Source organism: Anabas testudineus, chromosome 21 (genome assembly GCF_900324465.2).
Source record: "Anabas testudineus chromosome 21, fAnaTes1.2, whole genome shotgun sequence".
In the NCBI taxonomy this organism is placed as follows: Eukaryota; Metazoa; Chordata; class Actinopteri; order Anabantiformes; family Anabantidae; genus Anabas; species Anabas testudineus.
The window spans coordinates 16,115,447-16,137,702 of NC_046629.1; the positions used below are offsets into that span (position 1 = coordinate 16,115,447).

The 22,256-nt window shown below is 40.5% G+C and overlaps 1 protein-coding gene across 3 annotated transcripts in view; it reads left to right on the forward strand.

Annotated features, from left to right (window-relative positions):
• The window catches only part of epha3 (eph receptor A3), an 81,417-nt gene extending 59,252 nt beyond the window's left edge, over nt 1-22,165 (forward strand). The window contains exons 10-18 of one of the 3 annotated variants that reach the window (XM_026376302.1): nt 249-374; nt 3,514-3,699; nt 6,908-6,969; nt 8,868-9,077; nt 11,152-11,301; nt 11,607-11,800; nt 15,456-15,611; nt 18,511-18,622; nt 19,760-19,880. In XM_026376302.1, coding sequence (XP_026232087.1) covers nt 249-374; nt 3,514-3,699; nt 6,908-6,969; nt 8,868-9,077; nt 11,152-11,301; nt 11,607-11,800; nt 15,456-15,611; nt 18,511-18,592 — 1,166 coding nt within the window. In that variant the 3' untranslated portion in view covers nt 18,593-18,622; nt 19,760-19,880. Of the gene's footprint in view, nt 1-248; nt 375-3,513; nt 3,700-6,907; nt 6,970-8,867; nt 9,078-11,151; nt 11,302-11,606; nt 11,801-15,455; nt 15,612-18,510; nt 18,623-19,759 lie in introns of all 3 variants that reach the window. The other 2 variants (XM_026376303.1, XM_026376301.1) reach the window with 2 other exon arrangements.
• Nucleotides 22,166-22,256: the final 91 nt, after the last annotated feature.

Genomic DNA, 22,256 nt, shown 5'->3' on the forward strand with positions numbered 1-22,256 from the left:
GGTTGAAAGTGCATTCTGGCCTGTTCCCTTCTTCATTAATGCTTCGCATATTGAAAGCTACAACATCAAGCTTTGTTTTTTCAGTGAAAGAAAATCTGTTGTGCAGTCCTCGAGACATACTTACTGTATGTCCTTGCAAATTTGAACTAACATATTTGGAGAACATATGGGCATAGGGACACAGGAAGAAAGAGGAACAGACTGTTTAATGGTCATTAATTAATGCAACCTGCTCTCTGCCACTGCAGTGCGTCTCCCGGGTGTCAGAACCTACGTGGACCCCCATACGTATGAGGACCCGAGTCAGGCTGTGCACGAGTTTGCCAAGGAACTGGAAGCTTCCTGCATCGCCATTGATAAAGTGGTGGGAGCAGGTGAGACTAGACAAAGAAAGCCACCTACCACATTTTATTGCATAAGTAGACACCATGTAAGTTATTTGAGGGTGAACAAATGCCAGCCACTCCTGGTACGTTAAAGCCATGCACTGGAACCCTGAAACTTTGAACACGTATAGAGATGTATGTGAGGAAGCAAATATCCCTTTCAAAGCAGGTAATGTGAGAATTCACAGGAAGTTTCTTCTTTAGAGAAGCAGAGTTACATACACAGAGCATCTGATGCAGATCAGCCATCCATACAGTCCGTCCAGATAACTAACATTTTAAAAATAAAAAAACACATTAAGAGAAATAAATAGTTTCTTTCATGCTCTGACCCCATCTCTCTCACTCTTACTTCAGATCCTTCGTTTTCACTTTCTTACTCCGTCATGCTCCATTTAAATGACAAAGACACACCAAGTTCACAAGCATTTGTAGTCCATGTAGAGCTCCTATATATCTACAGCATGCTAGTTTAACTGGGTGCCATGTACTGCTCATCTGGGAATGAAAACGCATTTAATGGCCTAGCTTCAGGTCCCTCATTTCCACTTCTCATCTATGATGGAGAGAAAGGAGAAGTTGTTTAATGCACCTTCATTTTACCCTTTTCCTCTTCTCCTTTCTTCATTTTCTTACCTACATTAAATCGTTTGCCTGAATCTTATATTAAGCCTAATGTTTGTAACGGTAAAACAAGCTTCCCTTTTCTAGCTTGTCCTCTCCTCGTGTACTCCCTCATAAGTTGAGCGGGACTGCAGATGGGAGGATAATGCATTGTTATTCATGTTGAGTGCAGGCAGAGTAGATAGACACTAAAGCACACAGTATATAACGGCAGGCAGCTCTCGAGAGTCCCTCCAGTCCTTCACACTGTAAAGCTGTCAGGACAGCCCGAGAGTCAAATACCTGACTCCACACTGGACTATGCCGCAGATATTTCATAGTCCAATGTAGACACAAAGCATAATCTCTATGGGATTGGAGGGATCCATGTGTACATACATGTAGTTTTCTATTTACTACACACACACACACACACACACACATTGTATCCATACAGAATCAGCCAAACAGTTTTTAATGTTACATAATTAAGTGTAATATCATATAATGTTAAAATATTCTGTGTTATATATTAACACGGGCAAATATTCTTTATGACTGTTACAAAGAGGTGCTGACTACACCGAGTGGTTTCCTTTGAAAGATGTAATGTGAAATGCATGTTGAGCTGTTCTGCAGGTGTTTCTGTTATTTTGTTATCCCAGTCCATAACAGTGAAGCTATGATAATCAATTAATAAAGAACGAGACTCTGCATGAGAGAAAAAGGAGAGTGGAACTTTTTCTCTTAATATATTGAACGTCATGATGTAAAGCTTAAGCCATGATGTTAACATTATTGTCCATCAACTTGGATGCAAAGTACCACCCATCTGTGTGATTTTTATGAAGCCATATAAGCAGCGTACCTCCTTTTCTCCATCTCTGCTTCAATCCCCATCTGTCTTCATTAAACATGTTAACAAGACTTTGATCCCGTTGCCAATTGGTGATTGTGCGCTAAAAGACAGAACACATGCTCCACTCTACTTACATGGGTCAGATTGTAACATCAAAGTGGGATACCTAGATCTGCTCAGAACAGGAAAGCAGCGAGAGTCCCTAATCAAGCTTTATTAGACTGAGATCTTCTTTCCCGGAGTGGCTACATAAAAAGGTGCCTTGGCCTGGCTCGTCTGTCCACTGCTGAGGGCCAGAAGAATGCAGGAAACAACAGACAGGCTTTTTGTATTTAGACAGGTTGTAATTATATCGGTTTAACTTCTTCCAGACCCCGTTGCTTCAAGTACAAGCTTTGACCCATGGTCTCACATCCAGAGCTGCTCTGCAGAATGAGTGTACTGGACAAAGAGAGATCTGCACATCTTTGCTGTGACATCACTGTACACGAGCACACTCAATATACATTACGAACACACACACATGCATTCGCGCAACACAGTCACACACACGTGTGTATGTCTATGCACAGACGCACACACACACTCCACTCTGCTTTTACTTTACAGCCAAATCCCTGTCACCGGCGGTAACATGGCTGGCTGCCTTTGAAGTGTCCAGCCTGGCTACAAAGTTTCCAGTACCTTGTGAACACACACACGCAAGTGAAGTGAAGTAAACACACACATCCCCTCACTGGCAAGGAATGCTAATTGATCCCTCTCAGAGTGACTATTGAGTCATGCCGGGTTTTAATCCAACATAGAAGGAGAGTTGAAAAGTTGCGGCGCTGTCTGTTCAGGTGGACGTTGTTTTTTTGGACTGTGGATTCAGTTGGATTAATTCAAAGTGTATTACTACATATGGTGTCATTACTGTAGTTAGTGATCAGACATACAGGTCATATAATTATACTAATAATTATGATTTATGCTCAAAATCAAAGAATACATTTCCTGATTAATGGGAGTTAAGCAACAGCAGTAAATTCCTTTCTGATTTGCAGCTTCATCGTTGGCTCATTACAAAGGATGATTTTAATTTGGTCCAGTACAGTACATACAGTACAACTGCCTTATGTTAAACTAGAGCTGAAACCTACCTAGTACTGGTTTAAGTGTCTAAGAACATAACATAAAACAACACATGGTACAAAATGGATTCTCTTTATGTCTGTTATACATCGATTAGGAATAAAACAATTCTGAAACCGAGACTGAACTGCGAGATACATGTCCACAATCTTCTATCGAGGTTCCTGAAGGCGGAACCGTGATACGCCCACTCCTCGTTTCCTGAATCTGTACAACTGAGGCAACGTGTGTAAAGTTAACATAACCCATAACCCAGTCACAGTGCACACAGAGCCAGGTCGGAAATGTTGCCTTAAAGTTAAATCATTTGTTTTTCCCCAAATTGAATCTGTATCTTGTTGAACCATGAATAATTAATTGCAGATGCAAAAGCTCTATGGAGAATTAAATCATCTCTAGTGCATTTTTAACTGAACAAACATTTCTTAATGATTTATGATGATAAAATATATTCCATACATATTCTCTATATACCTTTATTTGTGGTCGTGATATTTGGGATATTCATTCTGTAATGCTGCATCTCTCTAGGTGAGTTTGGCGAGGTGTGCAGTGGTCGCCTGAAGCTACCCAGTAAGAAGGAGATCTGCGTGGCCATCAAGACCCTTAAGGGAGGATATACGGACAAACAAAGACGGGACTTCCTCGCTGAAGCGTCAATCATGGGACAGTTTGACCACCCCAACATCATCAGGCTGGAGGGGGTGGTAACACGCAGTAAGCATGCATGACTCATATGACCTACAGTACGGGGACACCATGGATTATTATGAATTGTTTATTAATTGTTAACAATTAACATTTAACAATAATGTTTAACAAGTAAAGTAGAATAGAATAGAATAGAATAGAATAGAACAGAATAGGTAAAGACAGAATATAGATATGATTTACATTTATATTCCATCACACATCCAATCTCTCCCAAGAGTCTTTTTACCGATTCCGGATTTGCAATTGTCTTTGACAAATGGCTCTAATGCGGCCGACACTTCTGTAAAAAGAGCGCAGGAGCTTTATTGAGTTGCCGTGGTGTAAATCTCTGCAGATCAATGTGCTCTGATCAAAGCCTGTGTCCAAAGCAGGCATAAATCCATAAATCCATATCTTGGACTTGCTCGCCTCTGGGCCTCTTTATAAGACTATCATTAGCACACAGAAGGCCTGTTTAAAAAGGAATGAGTGCAGAAAAAGGGAAATAATGAGTCTGAACTTTGTCGTTGAGAAACGGGCCTGCCCTCTATCTCTCCCTGCGGCACCGGGCTTGTTAACTAATCCTGGTTATTCTGAAAAGTAGAATAAAGTACCTGAACTCTCCCTCCTATATTGTTCTTGAGTTTTAGTTTCTCCTATTTTATCTCTTTGCACCTACTTTTTTTTTTTCATCATTACTGTTTTGTCTAATCACTTTTTTGTGCCTCTCAGTGCCTTAATTGCTCCCTTCCTCTTATATTTGATTCCACAGACTTCTGGCATGACTTCTTTTAATCATAAACAGTATTGCTACATAAGCAATCAAACTGTAAAAAAGGCAACAGATGGATATTTCAACCATATTGTTTTAATTAAGGAATGATCTTTCACTCTGTGTTTCTCATGCTTTCCCTGTGCAGCGTTTGCCAGACAACTGCCAAGAAAAGGCTGTAGCAGTAGGATGGTAGTCTGTATATACTGTTTTACTGGATAGTGAGTGGTTCAGCACTTGATAGACTGACACTTGGAAATAGTCCTAATGATACATTCCTTATTTTGAATTGTAGCAATAACATTGCAAAGTCTAACTTTCTTATTCAAGTTAAAACTTTCCTTTGTATGTTCTTCTGAAAAGAACATGCTGCAATAGAACTTTTTGAAGGTATAACATATTTTTTTGCAGTGGTATATGCAGTGAAATAGGCATCTTATACTACTATTTTACTTCAAAATAGAGTTCTTTAGTGTAGATTTTGTGTTGGAAAAAACATTATTATCTTAGATTTAACAGACATTTCCTGTGAAGCACACTAGAAATAAAAATAACAGTGAAATCCAACCTCGACTTACAATTTTCAGTTTTGTTCTTAGCCCCTTTCGGGCTTGGTGTGTAATTATTCACCGTTATTTGTCTGATACATCTTAGAACAGTCTTCCTATTATTGTCCAGCAGGAGTGCAGTGTCTAGTTTTAGGAGGTCTATTTGAAATGTTCTCACACACGCTTACCCACATGCAAACACACAGTGCTGTAGGGTGATTTATTAAGCTGCTCCTGTTAATTCTTAATAATCCTGAGACTTTCACACCCCATTTACCTTGCTGCTGCTTTTGGCTGATCCAAATGCTGCATATCTGCTCACACACACATGCACACACACACACACACACAAACATGCATATAGTTCTTAGTCTTTTTTTTCTGACATGCACACATCCACGCATGCACTCTAACTTTCACAGTACAAAGGGCCTCGGGGGCCTTTATCTTTTCTGCCAATGTTGTGAATCAAGAAAAAGAGGGAAGGGGAGAGGGCGGAGGAGAGGGCAGAGGACTGGGTGGGTATGTTCCTGTCTGCAACTACAAAAGCGGCTCGCTGGTAAACGGAGCGATTCATCGCAGCCTTTTAGGGATGAGGATGTGGGTTAAGGGCGTTTAACTGTATCTCTGGCTGTGTTTGAAAGACGCTTTGTGCTGTAATTCATAGAGAAAGTTCTGAGACTGATTGATAAGAAGAACAAGAAGAAAAACAAATGTGTGAGGAAAATTGAGAGGCCTGTATGCTTAATGATATGCACAAACTGGAATCCATAGTTTATTTTTTAGCCCTACAACCCTACCTTGACTTAAGCACGTCTTCCCTCTCTACTGATTTACTCTGAACTGCCAAATAAGATTTTTTGGGTCAGCATCAGGCACATATTGAATTGAAATTCAGACCAGATCTGTTGTATTCAGATCTGCTGATTTAATTAAATACACTCAGTCAGCCAACCTCCATCCTTATTAATGGAAAGTTTATTTCTTTTTCCAGTGAGGGGGAATTGATTTGTTTCTTTTAACAACCAATTCCATCACCCTCTCCACTCAGCACGTGTCATTCTTGAAAAAAAGGTCTGTTTCACCAGATGTGGGGAAGGTTCACATTAATACATGCAAGAAGAACAGAAGGAAAAGGGAAGGATGCAGTGTTGGGGAAATAGAGACGGGGCTGATAGAGAAAATGTAGGTTGAGAAAGAAAGAAAGTGAAGGGGAGGAAGCGAAGAGGACACATTAATCAGAATAAAATGGAGATGAAGCATACGGCTGGTGCTAAGTCAAGGGTGAAGCAGGGAGAACAAAGCCATATGGGACACAAATGAGTCCTGACACTGACACTGTTCATTTAACTATGGCTGATTTAAAGGTTTCTTAAAGAGAATTTTTTCCTTTTCTTCCCCGGTAATAAACCTTGTGTTGGCCACAGTCTGATCTGATACAGATGACAGCAGGTAGTGTGGATTTACAGCCGTTTTTTTGTTTTTTTTTTCCCACAGAAATAAAGATGTCACACTTTGACAGCTGACCTGCTGGGACCTTAAAAACTATGACTGGGATCATATGATTCTGTATGTGTGTGTGTGTCTATGTGTGTGTTGAAGAGAGAGCGAGAAAGACAGACAGACAGATAGAAAAAAAAATAGGTTCAACCTGGTCCCTATCAGGGCTATGTCTATGTCTGCTTTAAGTCACGTCACAGCCCTCCCTGTTGACTCCCGATGACTTGAACAGCTTCACAGAATAATTCAGAAATCAACATGAAACAGGAGCATGACAGCGTTTTGTTTGGTCTGTAGCTCTGTTGTGCAGCAAACTAAACTCGTTGCACTCATTTTTCGAGTCATACTGTACAGCTGATGATGATGAAGATGATGATGTGAGCTTAAATTGGACGTTTCTTCTCTAACACAGGTAAACCTGTCATGATTGTGACAGAGTATATGGAGAATGGATCCCTGGACAGCTTCTTGAGAGTAAGTAATAACACAGACAAGCATGCACGGTCCAGAAAGGATTATAATGCATCATAGCAGCACAGTACACACCCTGAGGCAAGCGGAGGGGGATACATACTTGATGGCTAACTCAGGATTAAGGGACATGCACCAGGGAACCATCCTAATGTAGTGAAAAAATGTCCTCCACCTGTACAGCACAGTCAGACATTAAACATCAGGCTGCTCCGTCCAGAGAGCTGGCAGTTAATCTTGGCTTTTACAGACTGTATTAAAAAAACACTGAACCTCAAATGAATCTTTGGGTGTAGTCATGTAATAGATGTGGCACAGAAAGTAAAAGTAGGGAAGTAGTTTTCAATTTCACATAGCATAAATGATCCTTGACATGTTTACAATATGTTTACAAGACCGCTAAGGAGATTCCAGTAAATACGGAACCTAAGATTGGTTTAAATTGACTCTCCATGCAGGGCTTATCAAATGACCAGGTTTTATGAAGTGTATCCTAAATGCTCCACCAGCCAGCAGTGCACTCGATTCCTGCCATACCTCTGTCTCTTAAGGAGTAGACCTGCCTCAGTGAAACGAGCCAAAACACGGACAGCCAAGCCGCAACACTGGCATGAAAGCATGTGTGCTGATGCCCTTTTCCATATGTGCACGGCACCCAGACACGTCCAGAAGGAGTAGCTGGTGTCTCATGACATTTTCCCAGAGGCCTGCAGTTTGTCATCGGAAATGTGTCATATGTGCAAACACGCATATGCAAATTTATAGCTCGTGCATTGCAGCTTATGTTCGTGTTTTGAATCCACAAAGCTTTGAAGTGACTAAACCAGGTGGTCTGGCCACTAATTGCTCCAGACGAAATAGGAGGTGAGGTGGGCCCGGCTGGTTTTCAAAGAAAAACACACTCATCTTACACTCATCTCGCAAATGATGTGGTCTTGGACAAACACAATTACAGTAATTTGTAGGGGAACACTGTGCACATGAAGAATGAACTATAGACAGCCTGTTCTCACTCACATTGTAAATGGAGTCTGGTACAGACCCTGACAACAAAACCACCGAAGATATAGATAGAGATAAATATGTGGCCTTGTTTTACTCAACGTCGCCTGCTCTGTAATGGCATTCAGTCATCCTAAACTTCTGCTGTGCTCATGTCTCCGCTGTTTATAGTTCTGTTCCCGGCCAGATATCAGCAATGGATCACTAAACATATAGGTTTACTCATAAACACTTGCCAGTGTAACCCAGTGTAAACACTCCCACTCACCAATGCAAACAGAAGAAAATGTGTTTTGGGTTTAGGTCTCATCCAGTGTGTGGTCGAATGCCGCATCTAAACATTGTGCAAACATTTTGCAGCGTCGTGAAAATCCAGCGGATTATTCAAACGAGACGATCAGGATTTGCATTAGGAGCAGATTCATCAACAAAATAATACATTGTCAAAAAATATATATATTAGGTGCAATTTGAAATTGTGATTGTGATTTGACCTTATCTGAGTTTTCAAAGATGCCTTTTGGTTGAACTAAACTGTTAATAAATCTATGTTTGATGTATTCGTCAAACATTTTAATCAGTTCACCCTGACAAATGACCATGATAGCAATTATAATACTGGTCTGATCCTGATTTCCATACATTAGTGCGTGTCAAGCTTTGGGATTTCACAGCTGAGCTGAAGATGCCCTGCAGAATGTCAAAGGTGGTGTTTAAAGGTTAATGAAAATGCTGTGGATAGAAAGGTACAAGGGTTTCATTTTATGCACACGGTCAGAAAGGTCAGACTCTCTCTGTGTTCTTTATAATATACATTAAATGTGTGGCATTACCAGAACTTTCTATCTTCTTTTCATTCTTCCCTTCTGTCATTCTCGTTTGTTTTCCCCTACGTTTAGAAGCACGACGCCCAGTTTACAGGCATCCAGTTGGTCGGCATGCTGCGTGGCATCGCCTCGGGCATGAAGTATCTGTCAGACATGGGCTACGTTCACCGAGATCTGGCAGCACGGAACATCCTGGTCAACAGCAATCTGGTGTGTAAAGTGTCAGACTTCGGCCTGTCCCGAGTCCTGGAGGACGACCCGGAGGCTGCTTACACCACCAGGGTGAGCCGGAGCACAAACACAAACTAAGGACACCAGTGACAGTGTGAACAAATACAGTATGTTCAGCAGAATCCCGGGGAACACAATTGTTTTATTTATTTATTATCTCTTAAAGACACATGTTAGTTAAAATGCAGTGTTATAAATTCAATTTCTTTTCTCACTTCCTGAGAAAAGAATGGAATCCATCACTTTTTCTTTACTGTGGCCTGAAAACTCTTACATTCGCATTGTAACTTGTTCCTCTTCACCAAATATTATCAGAAAACCAAATAACACTGAAGCCAAATGCATTGTTGTTGTTCATACTGACTTCATATACTGTAGCAACAAATGGAGTGCACAGATCACACACATACACACACACACATCCTGTAGACTGAAGTAATCTCAGGAACCACACTGCATGCCTTGTCCATTCTTCACGGCAAGGAAGAGGAACACATAAATAAAAATAGAGTTGTGATAAGACCGCCATAAATCCACAAAGCCTTGCCTTCCTGGATCACAGCACAGAAATGACAAAAAAAAAAAAAAAAAGAAAAAATTACACCTGCTGGGAGATCATAGAGAGGGCCACTCCAAGCAGCGCGTACCCCGAGGGAATGCATTTCATTGATAAGAGGTCGAGAATGTTCGTATGAGATAGATTTAGATTTTACTTTACTTATTTTGAGGTTTTAAAGAAGTTTTGTTAAAATGTCAAAGGTCACTGAAACCTTTCTGTTCATAAACAATAGATAAAAGGAAAAACGGATCTGGATGGTCAAAGCAAAAGCATGGATGATGAATTGCTTTAAAAACAGCTAAACTCTTGAAAGGTTGACATATAATCTTCTTTTCTTGACATACATGTCATGAAGTCAACCGCAACCTGCTGGCGCACCAGGATCCAGGCACTCATCTGTGTTTTTTTGCTTTCTGTGTGTGTGTGTGTTTTCGTCATAGGATCCTGATGTCTAGACCATGCGTGCAGCGCCTAAACACAGCATAATTTGCTGGCTGAGAATTGCTTGTCAAATAAACAGTCAGCGTGCCTCTTTTGCCGTTCTCCCAGAAATGCATAATCTGAAATAATAAGACAGAATAATAAACTTTGTCACTCTGCTGTAGCACAGTAACTCACTACGCTCCTCGCACACCAGCAGGTTCACATCCAGCTCTCACTCTCTTTCTTTCTTTCTTTCTTTTTCTCTTGCCGTCCTCCTGGTTAATCTGCAGTTTTGGGTCATTTGTGTGTGTGTGTGTGTCTTGTGTTAAGTTGTTTTCCACTTCAACCTCTTGGTAGAGCCGAAGTGTACAGCATGTGTGAGTGAGTGTGTGTGTGTGTTTTGAAATTGTCTTTACCGTGTGTGTGCATTCTCTCCCTTCGGAATCAGGCCGTCTACTTCCATCTCTTAGCACAATTTTGTTCCTAATAAAAACTGACTTTAGATTGAAACTAGATATTACTGATACTGTATGTTTGTTGAAATGCCTGTGGTCTTTTATATGACGGAAGTAAAACGGAACAATAATTTCTGTCTGACCTCTTTGAGACAGCATGAAGCAGGTTTACACCACTGGAAAATAATAATAATAATAATAATAATAATAATAATAATAATAATAAAAATAATAATAATAATACATTTTCAGATAACTTGTTACAATTATGGATTCGGGGTTAAGATCACTGTGCTCAGTCCAAACCACGGAGCTCATGGGAGTTAAAGCTTTTCAGAACAACAATGTCTGAGTCTTTGAGGCCGTGTGTGTGCTTGTATGCTGGATTACTCAATACCCCATATTACAGTATATGCATCAGTATACATTTTTAAAGTTCTTTTGATAGAATTTAGTACTCACCATCACATTTAAACCATAAAAACAACACAACAGTTCACCAACAGTTTAGAGGATATTATTCCGTAATACAGCATGTCTGATATAGCTGGGCCACACTGAATAATATCACATAGTGAGACAGTTATCAGGTAGACTCAAGAATTTTAATCCACAGAAGGAATAAATGACTGATAGACTGGTTAGCTGAATAACTGGTCTAATCTTTCTTTTACTTTCTGTCTCTCAGGGAGGGAAGATTCCTATCCGTTGGACAGCTCCAGAGGCGATTGCATACAGGAAGTTTACTTCAGCCAGTGATGCTTGGAGTTATGGGATTGTGCTCTGGGAAGTGATGTCATATGGGGAAAGGCCATACTGGGAGATGTCCAATCAGGATGTAAGTACTACCAAGTTGCCAAGTTGGCAGCAGGGAAAATGTGACAGGTAAATAAGGGAATGTAGAAAAAGGCAGTAAGGTGTTGTTGGCACTAAGTCACATAACTAACAATTAATGAACAATTAAAACTATTTAAAATAATTAAAAATAACTTTTTTCAACTTGATCACTAGATACCAGAGTGTGAATTTAAATGCACAGCATGAATATACAATATGAGTTCCTGACCACTATCATATGATAAATAGATTTGTTTCCAGTAGGAAACTTTCTCCAATCTTGTCCATGTATTTTGCTACATCAAGGTAATAAAAGCTGTAGATGAGGGTTACCGCCTCCCCCCACCCATGGACTGCCCAGCGACCCTGTACCAGCTAATGTTGGACTGCTGGCAGAAGGAGAGGAACAACCGACCTAAGTTTGAACAGATTGTCAGCATCTTGGATAAACTAATCCGCAACCCTGGTAGCCTCAAAATCACAGCCAACACCACACCCAGGTAAACCTCCAATATACTCGTTGACTTGTTGTCATCTAGATCACAGCCATCCTTACTGTTTTTCTGTCTTTTCAGCACTTTATACATACGCTCACATAGTAATAGCAGTTATGTAAGAGGCGCATTTCACCCTTATTATTCGACAATAAAAAAGAAGAGAGAAAAATGTTGTGTTTTGTATCAGTACATTTCTAGCTCCCTTGGTGCAGTGTGTAAATAATATAAAACAATTTATATTCTCATGCAGTGTAATGACACATTCCTCTTCCCATGAACTTCAATATTTTGTTGGAACCACTCTTTCCCAATGAGCTATGTGGAAAGAGCCCATGTACACTTGTCAATGCAGGGCAGGGAGGGGGTATCTGTGTCTGCAGCAGACGGCCGTGGTATTATAGAGCCGTCAAAGCTCATAACATTGACTAATGATTTCTTAAGAAAGTGAAAATAGGTCCCTTGGAGTTTGCATGTAATTTTCCTGATTGGCTTTTAACACTGGGTGAGCACAGGCTGGCCAACAGATCCGGCTGTGGTGATTTATTAGAATGATGTGTGTATGTGCATATATGTGTGTGTGTGTGTGTGTGGTGGCAGCAGTTGCACAGCGGGAGCAGCTGCACTCAGCTCCACACACCTCGTTTGTCTCAGGGCTGTCCTGGCTGGCTAATGGAGCACCTCCTTCCTTACAAAGCCCAGTCCAAAGACTGGGACCAGAGTAGGGCATCTGGAGACACTAGGGGTGGCACCTGGTCAAAATTTAGTATCCCTGTAGGTGGATAAAGACAGACTGGGGTTAGTGGGCCAAGTTTGGCTGTTAGAGACTAATTATGGGCCACTAGTGGTCCATTCAGGGTTATAGGCTGCTGTGTATATTATTGGTTTAATAGGGTGTCAAAAACATATGTGGTCACATATGTTTATTGTGTTTTCACACTGAAAAATTGCTTTCGTAGTGTTCAACACAGCAAACAAAGTCCTCAAACACAACTATAATACTCCCTCTAAGTGTTGGTAATGTTCAGTACTAAGTAATGTACTGCTACAAATGTAGATCATTCAAACTTTTCATTTACAAAACTTTTGTTTTTCCGCTACATCCCACTGAAAACCTGGCTCGTCATATTAGTTTGGTGTTCAGAGAAAAAGTCACACATTCACGACACATTTAGAGGTAGACGGTACCAGTAGATCTAAATTTCAATTTAAAGAGCAAACATTATCTCTATATATTGGTGTAAAAGCTTCCAGGGAAGCATATCTTGGGATTTGCCCCAGAAACACAGTGGTGAGGTGAATTCCTCCCACACTCTCCTTACCACGTCCACCACATGTATCTGTTCAGCCTCTTCCCCTCATCCACCTCGCAGCTCCCTGGAGAACTCTAAAAACAAGAGACTACACAGCTCTGGAGGTCAAAAGTATGAAAGACTGCACAAAAGAGGAGAAAGGAAGTGAAAACGAGGAGGTAGACTTTATTCTCTCTCCAGCATATTTATATTTCCTTCTGTTTGAGCAGGTGTTTTCTGCATTGCTATATGATGCTAAGTCCATGAGGGGTTTTGAAAACCCCATCCCTGCAGGCAGACAGATGCTTTCTTTTCTCTCTATTTCCCCCCTTCATCACATCCTTCTGTTTCATTGTTTCCTCTCCAATCATCTTGTCTCTTATGTTGCTGAAAATGTAACAACAAAGGAAACAAAGAAAATGATAAGGGAGGGGAAATAAGGTCATTTGCAGTTTACCTCTCAGAGGAGACAGGAGAGGAGGCAGACGATGAAGGAGGGGTGGGGGGTGGAGGCAGATCAGAGAAGGAAACGAAGAGAGTGTGTACAGGAGAGGAGAGGAGAGAATCGATAATACTGTAAAGAAAAGTTGAACATTCTTATCCTGACAGCCCGAAAGTCACAATCAAATTTTGTTCAGACTGCTTTTTCAGCAAATGTTCATTGGAAAAAAAGTCAGAGATAACCATCGTGATCATTCCTTTGTGTCATTTTTTAAGAAACTTTTTTTTTTTCCTGCGGGAGATTCACACACTTTCTTTATTTCCCCTCATGCAAACCAACCCCCCACCCTCCCAGCCCCCAATTGCCTTCATTTTCCTACAAACCAGTCTCTCCAGGAGGTCCTGGGGGGCTGCAGCTTTTTGACAGGCCTCTGATCTGACAGGAAAAGACTCAATCATTGTAACAACACCCACTCCACCACCTCAAATGCTTTTTTTTTTTTTTTTTTTCCTGTTTCCGTTTGAAATGTCATCTCACTTTTCTCCTGTCTTTAACTTAGTACAGTGTTTTTCATACACTCTTTTTTCCATTGTAACATTCTTTTGATTCTATTTTGCTTCTATAAATCAAATTGCAAAAAAAAAAAAAAAAATGCCTTTGCATGAAAGGTACAAATAAAGATAACTTTTAATTACTATTTTTCTCATTATGGACATATAAGTTTAAGTTCAACAAATAAGAGCCTGGATGGCAAAACAAAACTTGCACATACGCTTATTGTTTATATATTGTCATCTATGATGTTGCAAAATGATCAGGTAATTTGAAAAAAAGAAAAGAAAAATGACGTTGCTGCAGTATTAAACTTCACTGAAGCCCACTGCATACAGTTCAACTCCCTATTTCCCAGAAGGCATCCTAACCTAGGGTAATATTTCCCAGATTTCCACACACATAAACACACACAGTGGCTCCAAACATCCTTGCCAATCCAAACCAGTCTGCCAGAGGTGGACTTCCCTGTATTATAATGAGTTTATTTACTAGGCTATGAATAGTACTCCCTAAGGGAGAACCCTTGTTTCTGTCCTGTCCCGTCCTGCCTTGTATGCTAGGCTCCATTCCCTTGTTTGTGTGTGTGTGTGTGTGTGTTGATGCAGGTGCCTTTGTCTGATCTGCAAGACAGGTGCAGCGTTTCCTTATAAAAAAAAAAAAAAAGAGTGCTTTTGCAACCCAGTTTTAAATGCCACTCACAGATTGAGCAATCAACACAGAAAGTGATCTAATGCGGACTGTTTGACATTAAGTCCTGGTTTGGCCTAATGTGCTTTGACCTGATTTTTCCATTTCCTGCCTTGATGGCATCAGATTTCACAACAGCTAAAAGTGAGTCCCATTTGCAAAACGCAGCATTAGTCGTGACATCAGAGAGAGACACACACATCAGACACTGTTAAATAAAATACCTTTAGCTATAATATTCCTCTTACACTCAGTATGTCTTTATACCTCTGTTATTCGTTCTTTCCCCCCGTCAATTAGAACTAGTCAGAGCAGTGCCTGTAGCCTTTGCTTCACCCTCTACTGTTGACTGAGCACTCCAAAGCCCAACGCAGTGCATTTAATTTGATTTGATCCAATTGAAACCATCAAGTCTAATCAAATTTAATGTTGCATTTTGCCGCGTGCTACATGTACCACAGGAAACATTAATTGAATTTGACAGAAATTGAAGCAGCTTTTGTTGGTAATCTTGTTCTTGAATATGTTAAATATGTTATGGAAATATTTTGTGACGATATTTTCCCCCCAGGTTCCAAAACCTACACGCTAAACTATTTGCTATATGACATTGTTACAGGTCATTAATTGAAGAAATGTGTTCAAAATTCGATGATTTATTTACATCGCTCCTCCCTCTTCTCAGGCCGACCAACTTGCTGTTGGACAGAAGCAGTTCAGAGGCTCCCTCGGTGGGGACTATGGGTGACTGGATGGATGGAATGAGGACCTTGCCCTGCAAGGAGGCCTTCTCTGGTGTCAGCTACAGTTCCTGTGACACTCTGGCCAAGACCTCCACAGAGTAAGACAACGACACACACAGATACACACATTAGGCTTCTCTGCCTATTCATGTCACCAGTGTTTACAGGCCCTCAGTACCCGTGGCAAGGCCCAGGAATTTGAAGAGGCTCTTAGTAAAGATCTTTCACACACACAAACACACGCAGGCCCTTGTTCTCATTTAGCAAAGAAAGCTGCAGAGCCATTACTAAAGGTGTTCAGATGAGACTCGTGGTAACTAATAATGACAGGACTTTAGCCATGCTTTCATTGGAAGTATACACTAGCAAGTATAACTGCACAGGGAAGATGGTGAGAGGATGAAAAGATAGAGAGAAGCAGGGAAAGCAGAGAGCAAGAGAGAAACTGTTAGGGGCTGAGATTAAACAAGACAAAAGAGTGGAGAGAGAGGCCTTTGACAGAGTAAATAAAGGCATAGCAGTCAGATCAATCAGCAAAGAAGTGACACTTTTCACACTGTGGGGTTTTTAATGCAAAGCAACAATCAAGAAAAGATTAAAATGAATAATCAGCAAGTCACATCTTTCCATTGTTTCTTTCTTTTACTTAGCTGTTTTCATTAGAGTTGGAGCTGGCATTTTGGAAATGATACATAGATTCAGGGTATTTATCACAGAAGAATAGCTGCAAAAGCTTGTAAGAGTCTGATACTGACACTGATACTTAAAGGAATTGTGAATCTGAATAACAGTGATAACTGACTGGAAAATGATACTGCTGAATAAACGTTATTTTCACAATAGAACGTAGCTCCCGAATAATTTTATCCATATACCCTTTTTCATATTTTGTTGTTTTTCTTTATTAGCAACGGAAAATTAGGAAATGTTCTCCCTTTCTCCCTCCGGCTTAGTCGCTCCGTTGGCCTGCTGCTGACTTAATTGATGTGGAATGTGACCAAGTAAATAATTGGACATTTCTCATCACTGTGATCAAAGCAGCCTTTCACCGTGTTGATGGCAGCGAGAGGGGCAGTCGGGGAGCGGTGGTCAGTGCTGCAGCCAGCTGTAACTCCTTACCCAACTTGTAGGTCATTAACAGTATTGGGATTGATGGCTTAGAAAGGAGCTCTGCGATGTAAAATTGTGGCGGTAATGTCAATAGCTGTATTCCTGTAGTGACCCATGAATGCACCGCAACGAACGGAGAGGTTTAAATCTTCTGCGAAACATATTAGAGCTTAATTTCTTTGGATTTTTATAAGACTATACTGCACCGTTAGGAAAAGGAAAGGTGGAGGTAGAGGACGTGTGTGCTTTCCCTGTATCTTCTTGAACCACACAAAAGATACAGCATCAATATATTTTCTTCACATATTTCTTGTGTTGCCGTTTATTCAATTAAAAAAGTTAATATTCTCTCCAGCAGCACGTTACAAAACAAGAAAATCTTACACTGCAGAATACAGTAGGTAGTATAAGTCCACATTAAGTATTGACAAAATATATCACTGCAGCACTGATGAAATCATGTCGGTCTACTTTTTTCTGTACTTCGATTCTAAATTGGATCACTACAGTATTAATCCACTGAAGGCTGAGGCTAAGGCACCCAAGGCTAGCTCAGCTGCGAGACTAGCCGCCTTGGCTGAGACTACGCTCAATATAGATTGCTCTATTGATCTGTACAGTCTTAATCTAGTCCTTGATATTCAGCACAAGACTTGGCAATGCAGTGACCTCTGAGGAGCAGTAATCATACTTGGCTGCAGTGTGCTGACTCATCTGCTGGAGTAATTGAAGTCCCTTTTTTCAAAAAGAGGTGCCATAGAGTGACTGAACTACTGTGCCATTTGGACTATTTTCTTCATCAGGCCAGGATGCATGGGATGTTTATTTCAGGTGTTTGATTGAGGAAGTAAAAAGCTTGCCAGCAAGCTGTGAGACAATGTGAGTCAGTGTGTAGTGACAGCCTGACTCACATTGTCACACTGTCGCTACAGAACTGTAAGATCATTATGGAAAAAAGATATCCTTGTAATTATACAGTACTTGATGTGTTTCCTGTTGCAGTAATGTATTGTATTCTTTTTTCTGATGAATCTTACTCATGTGGCTTTTTGACAGAAGACATGTTACTACAGATCAACATGACAGTGTCGCCTTAAGCAACCTAAATAATATGAGTATAAAGAACATTGATTACTGCTGCTACTTGTCGTGAGGACGGTATGGTGGCTTAAAGGTTTATAGCACAACTTTTGAAAAGATGGCAATTAAATAGCTTTGACTCTCAGTATAACTGCACTAAGGCGCAGGAGGAATGAGTCTTTGCGTGCCAGTATTTTAAATGAATAACATCTCCATGATGTTCCTCAACATCAAAACGTATCTACTTGTGGTTCAACTGCCCACAAACTCTTAAAAAAGGAACGTTTCCTTAAATCCCATCATATCCTGGAAGCTTAAAACAGCACACCACATAGTTATTTCTGAGTTATAAAATATAATTAATGCACATGACCTCAAGTTTAAGTCCCTATTAAATTATACTGCATTCCAACTTAACATGGATGTATTGTCAGTTTATGCTGTGGTGTTTATTATTTGCACTTAGAGGGTCCCTTTTCACTGTTGTGTAAAAGAACATGTCCATGTCATGTCCAGTAGTGACAAATAATTGTGGGGTCTCCTGTATATGTCATGATGTCATAAACAGCAGTTCATATCCATGGTCCATAGAAGGATGTCTTCATTTCCTGACTATACAGTAGATGTTTTACATACAGTACATTATATAGGTAAAGCTACACGATTAAACCTAATTTATTTTTTCTAATTTATTTATTTATTCATTTATTATAATTAAACTGTGTATTCAGTACCATCCTAGAGAAAGTGCAAACTGATGACATCTAGTGTAAAGCGTTAATGTTGCTGGGCCTGGCTCTCTCTCAGTAGAGTGGTTCTGACGGAGGTCCACGTCACACCAGCGACTTGCCCGGAATGGGAGCCGTCCATGGGGGTCACCACTCTCTAACGCCCAGCTCCTCTCCTCAGGCTCTGGATGGTGGGTGGAGGATTAGAGAGTAAAGGCCCCACCCGTGGGAGCAGTAACCTACCCCCAGAACCACTGATGGGCTTTCACTTGTCATACTTTTAAAGGGATAGTTAATATTCTCCTAACAATAGTTCTACTAATTGCAAAATTTTACAAAATTACACAATAACTTATTTACATTTAAAGCATTATTTAATTTGTTTAACCATCCCTTTATATAGTAGCATAAAGTGAAGCAACGTCTGTGGATTTCTGGGTGCTCCAGATGTTTCTAAATGTCTACTGTTTTGGCTAAACTAAAACCTTTGCTTGCAAACAATAAAACTCTAACTGTGATATTTTTGAATAACACATAACCTTTCTTGAAGGCTGGAGTTTTTCCCTTTTCAAATGCCACAGCTCCGACTGCAACCCCACTGCTTCTACTAATACCATATAACTGTATTTGAGTGGACAAAGACATTTCTAATATGTTCTACAATTTACTGTGTGCTGTAATATCAGCAGTGTTGTTGTAAGTAGTGTCTGTTCTGTATCTTCCAAAAAGAGCCTTGATGTTTTAATGATGCTGACTAACTACTGTGTGTTTTTAATGTGTATGATGCATAGCTCATGTGAAACATCATAACCCTTTAATTAGTCTTATAAACAAATGGTCTTTCCGTACACTTGAATGCATGTATAGTACCATATATTTTCTTAAAAAAGATATCCTACACATGATCCCGTGCTGCTCCTCTCCACATACTATACCTATTTTGTCAAAGAAATCCAGATCAATGCAGAAAACTAGGTCTTCTCTGCCTCTGTGGCCTTTGCATGTCATTGTTTCCTACACTGACAGGGTCGTAATAGTAGCTGTCAGTTTAGCCCCACAGGCCCACTTCCCTGCTTGTTAGCCCACCCCAGCTCACGCACCTCCTTCAGATATGTGGCAGCCCAGTGGCCTTCTGGGAAATGCAGTCCTTTGTGAATGACAGCTGCAAGAGGAAAGTGAGAGAGCAGCACAGGGAGCATGTCATTAAAGGTCACCTGGGTGTAACACACACTTTCCATTTTCTCTTTCTTCCAACGTTTCCCTCTTTCCTTACCTGATTGTGTCTCATTTACAACCCCTCCCCCCTTCTTACTCTCTTCTAAAACCAGGGATCTGAAAAAGGTTGGAGTGACTATCGTAGGACCGCAGAAGAAGATCGTGAGCAGCCTCAAAGCCCTAGATTCCCATACCAAGAATGGCCCAGTACCTGTTTAAAAGGTGAACCTGTCTGCCCGTCTGTGTTAACAGACTCTGGTTGCTGATCACACTCTAACACAGTGGCTGCGTATCCAAACTATAAATGGATGGAATGGAGGAAAAAATTGAAATTCGTACGAGAGCTTCCGTTGTTTTGTTGAAAGACGATACTGAAGTCCTGACGGAGAAACTGGAAGGATTCAGTGCAGCTCTGCCAACTAGTTAACTGGCTGACTCTTCAACACTCCATCCCTCCATGCCCAAGTTGAGATGCCTTACAGACTAATAGGAGGGTAGGGGAAGCAGAGGAGAGCCAAGAAGGTGACTGAGACATGTTCAGTGAGACAAACTGGAACCGGGATGGAGTAAGGGCAGAGACTGGACTAACTTAAGTCGGAGCTCTCCATGAGTTACTCAGCTGGATAGCGTGCTGGCGCTCTCTTCCCACCAGCCTGTGGAATGAGGCAGTGAAATGGCTGAGATGCCTTTGTGTAGAAGAGCATGGCAGACAGCAGCAGCTCACCTGGATGTGGACCCTTACTGGACTAATGAAGTCTGAGGCATGAGATTTTATTGTAACTACCTACAGTACATTTACAGCCTCTGTTCATGAGAGAGTTTGAGCTGGGATGGATGCACCTAGGTGATAACCGAGCCATTTTCCTCTGTAGCTCTAACCTATAGCATTTGCATTCAGTAGACATGTCACATAAAAGCAATAATTATGATAATCAGTTAAATAGTCTCATTGTACGGAAGCCATGAGTCTGTCACATGTATAACGTATTGAACGCTGTGCTTTGAAGGTACAGGGGCCATAACACACACTTGACAAACACACACACACACACACACATACACACACACATAATTTTCTTTATGGTATTTCTCTTTGTGCTTATGAACAGATATTGTACAGGTATAGTGCTGTCTCCTCAACCCAATGCCGTTTGTGTGAAATCTCAGGATGTATACGTTCTTCGTTCTTTTCTTTTTTTTCTATTTCTAACAAGAGAGACGCAGAGAGGTGGAGCGGAGCTGGGAAAATGAGAGGGCAGGTTAAGAAAGAGAGGAGCAAGAAAAAAACAGGAAGCACCAGTAAGAGGGAGACTTAAATAAGATGCAGCAGTGTCAATCAAGACTCTGCTTCGGGTGTTGTTGTGTTGCGGAAGTGTTTTAAGCTGCAGACGTGTTTGTATTTAGTTCGTTCGTCAAATGAGACAGGTTAGCATCATCAGTCCTATGCGACACCAGGCATCCTTTCAAGATATGAAACATATTTTCTATTGAGTCAGTTTAGATCAACACTGCTGCTCTGACAGTTTTCTAAACCTTTAATGTGTTCGTCTTGGTCTCAATTCATAACTTATTAACAAAAGCCAAATAGGGTCGTGCTCTTCTTTGATTTGAAATTTGTGATAAAAAAAAGAAACAAATGACAAATGAAATAAATAAAAAAAAAAAAACAACAACAAAACTTTGTTCTAGTTCCGAGTTAGTTCTTAATCCGTACATCTTGGTGTGTTTAATGCAAAAAGTCGAGTGCCTCCTGTATTTGAGGGTGGTGGCATCACCACGCAAAAACGCTGAGTTTGAATTTGTTTTTTCAAGTCTTGTTTCTGTGTTCTCATCGGGGCACTGGGTTTCCCACCACTGCCCCGAACAAACAAAGGTGCGGAAGCACCCGGAAAGCGATGCAACACTATAAATAATTTTCAGAAAGTAGTACAGGACATTTCCAGGGTGGGGTTTCCTAAAGGCACCTTAGATGATATTTGTACAATGAGGAACATACTTAAAGATGCTAGTCTCCTGCTTTGATGTTGCCCAGGTAATTCCATCAGTGCAACACATACAGTATTTCTCAAGTGGCACTTTGGCACTTTGCTGCTGTTGGATGGGTAATATTTTACCACGGTGATGGCATCTTTAAGCTTGTTCCAGGCACTTAATACACAATATTTGAGCACTTTGAATGGAAACGTTATTGCCTTGGCCAAAGACCAAGCTTATGTAGTGGATAGGGGATGACTTTGGTGCTTTTGGGAAACCCAGTCCCGTTCCGTGTGTCAGTCATTCAGTCAGTCCTCCGTTACTTGGTCTACCTGTGGATGCTGCTGTTGCTGCTATATGTTCAAATTAGCATGTACATAATGTAAACCATCATAATGATAGCAACTAGCACTGCAGAGCCCACTATATGTACATGGCCATCCCTCTTTGTAAAAATGTTTGTATGTATAAATGAAGGAAAAAAAAAAAGTGCAACATTTTTAATTAAAAAAAAGAGACAAAAACCATCTGTATTATATTTTATCTTATTTTTAATTATAATTGTCAGTTTTGTTTTGTTTTTTTTTTCTACAATAAAAAGGCAATTATGATTACATCATTATTTATTTAACATTA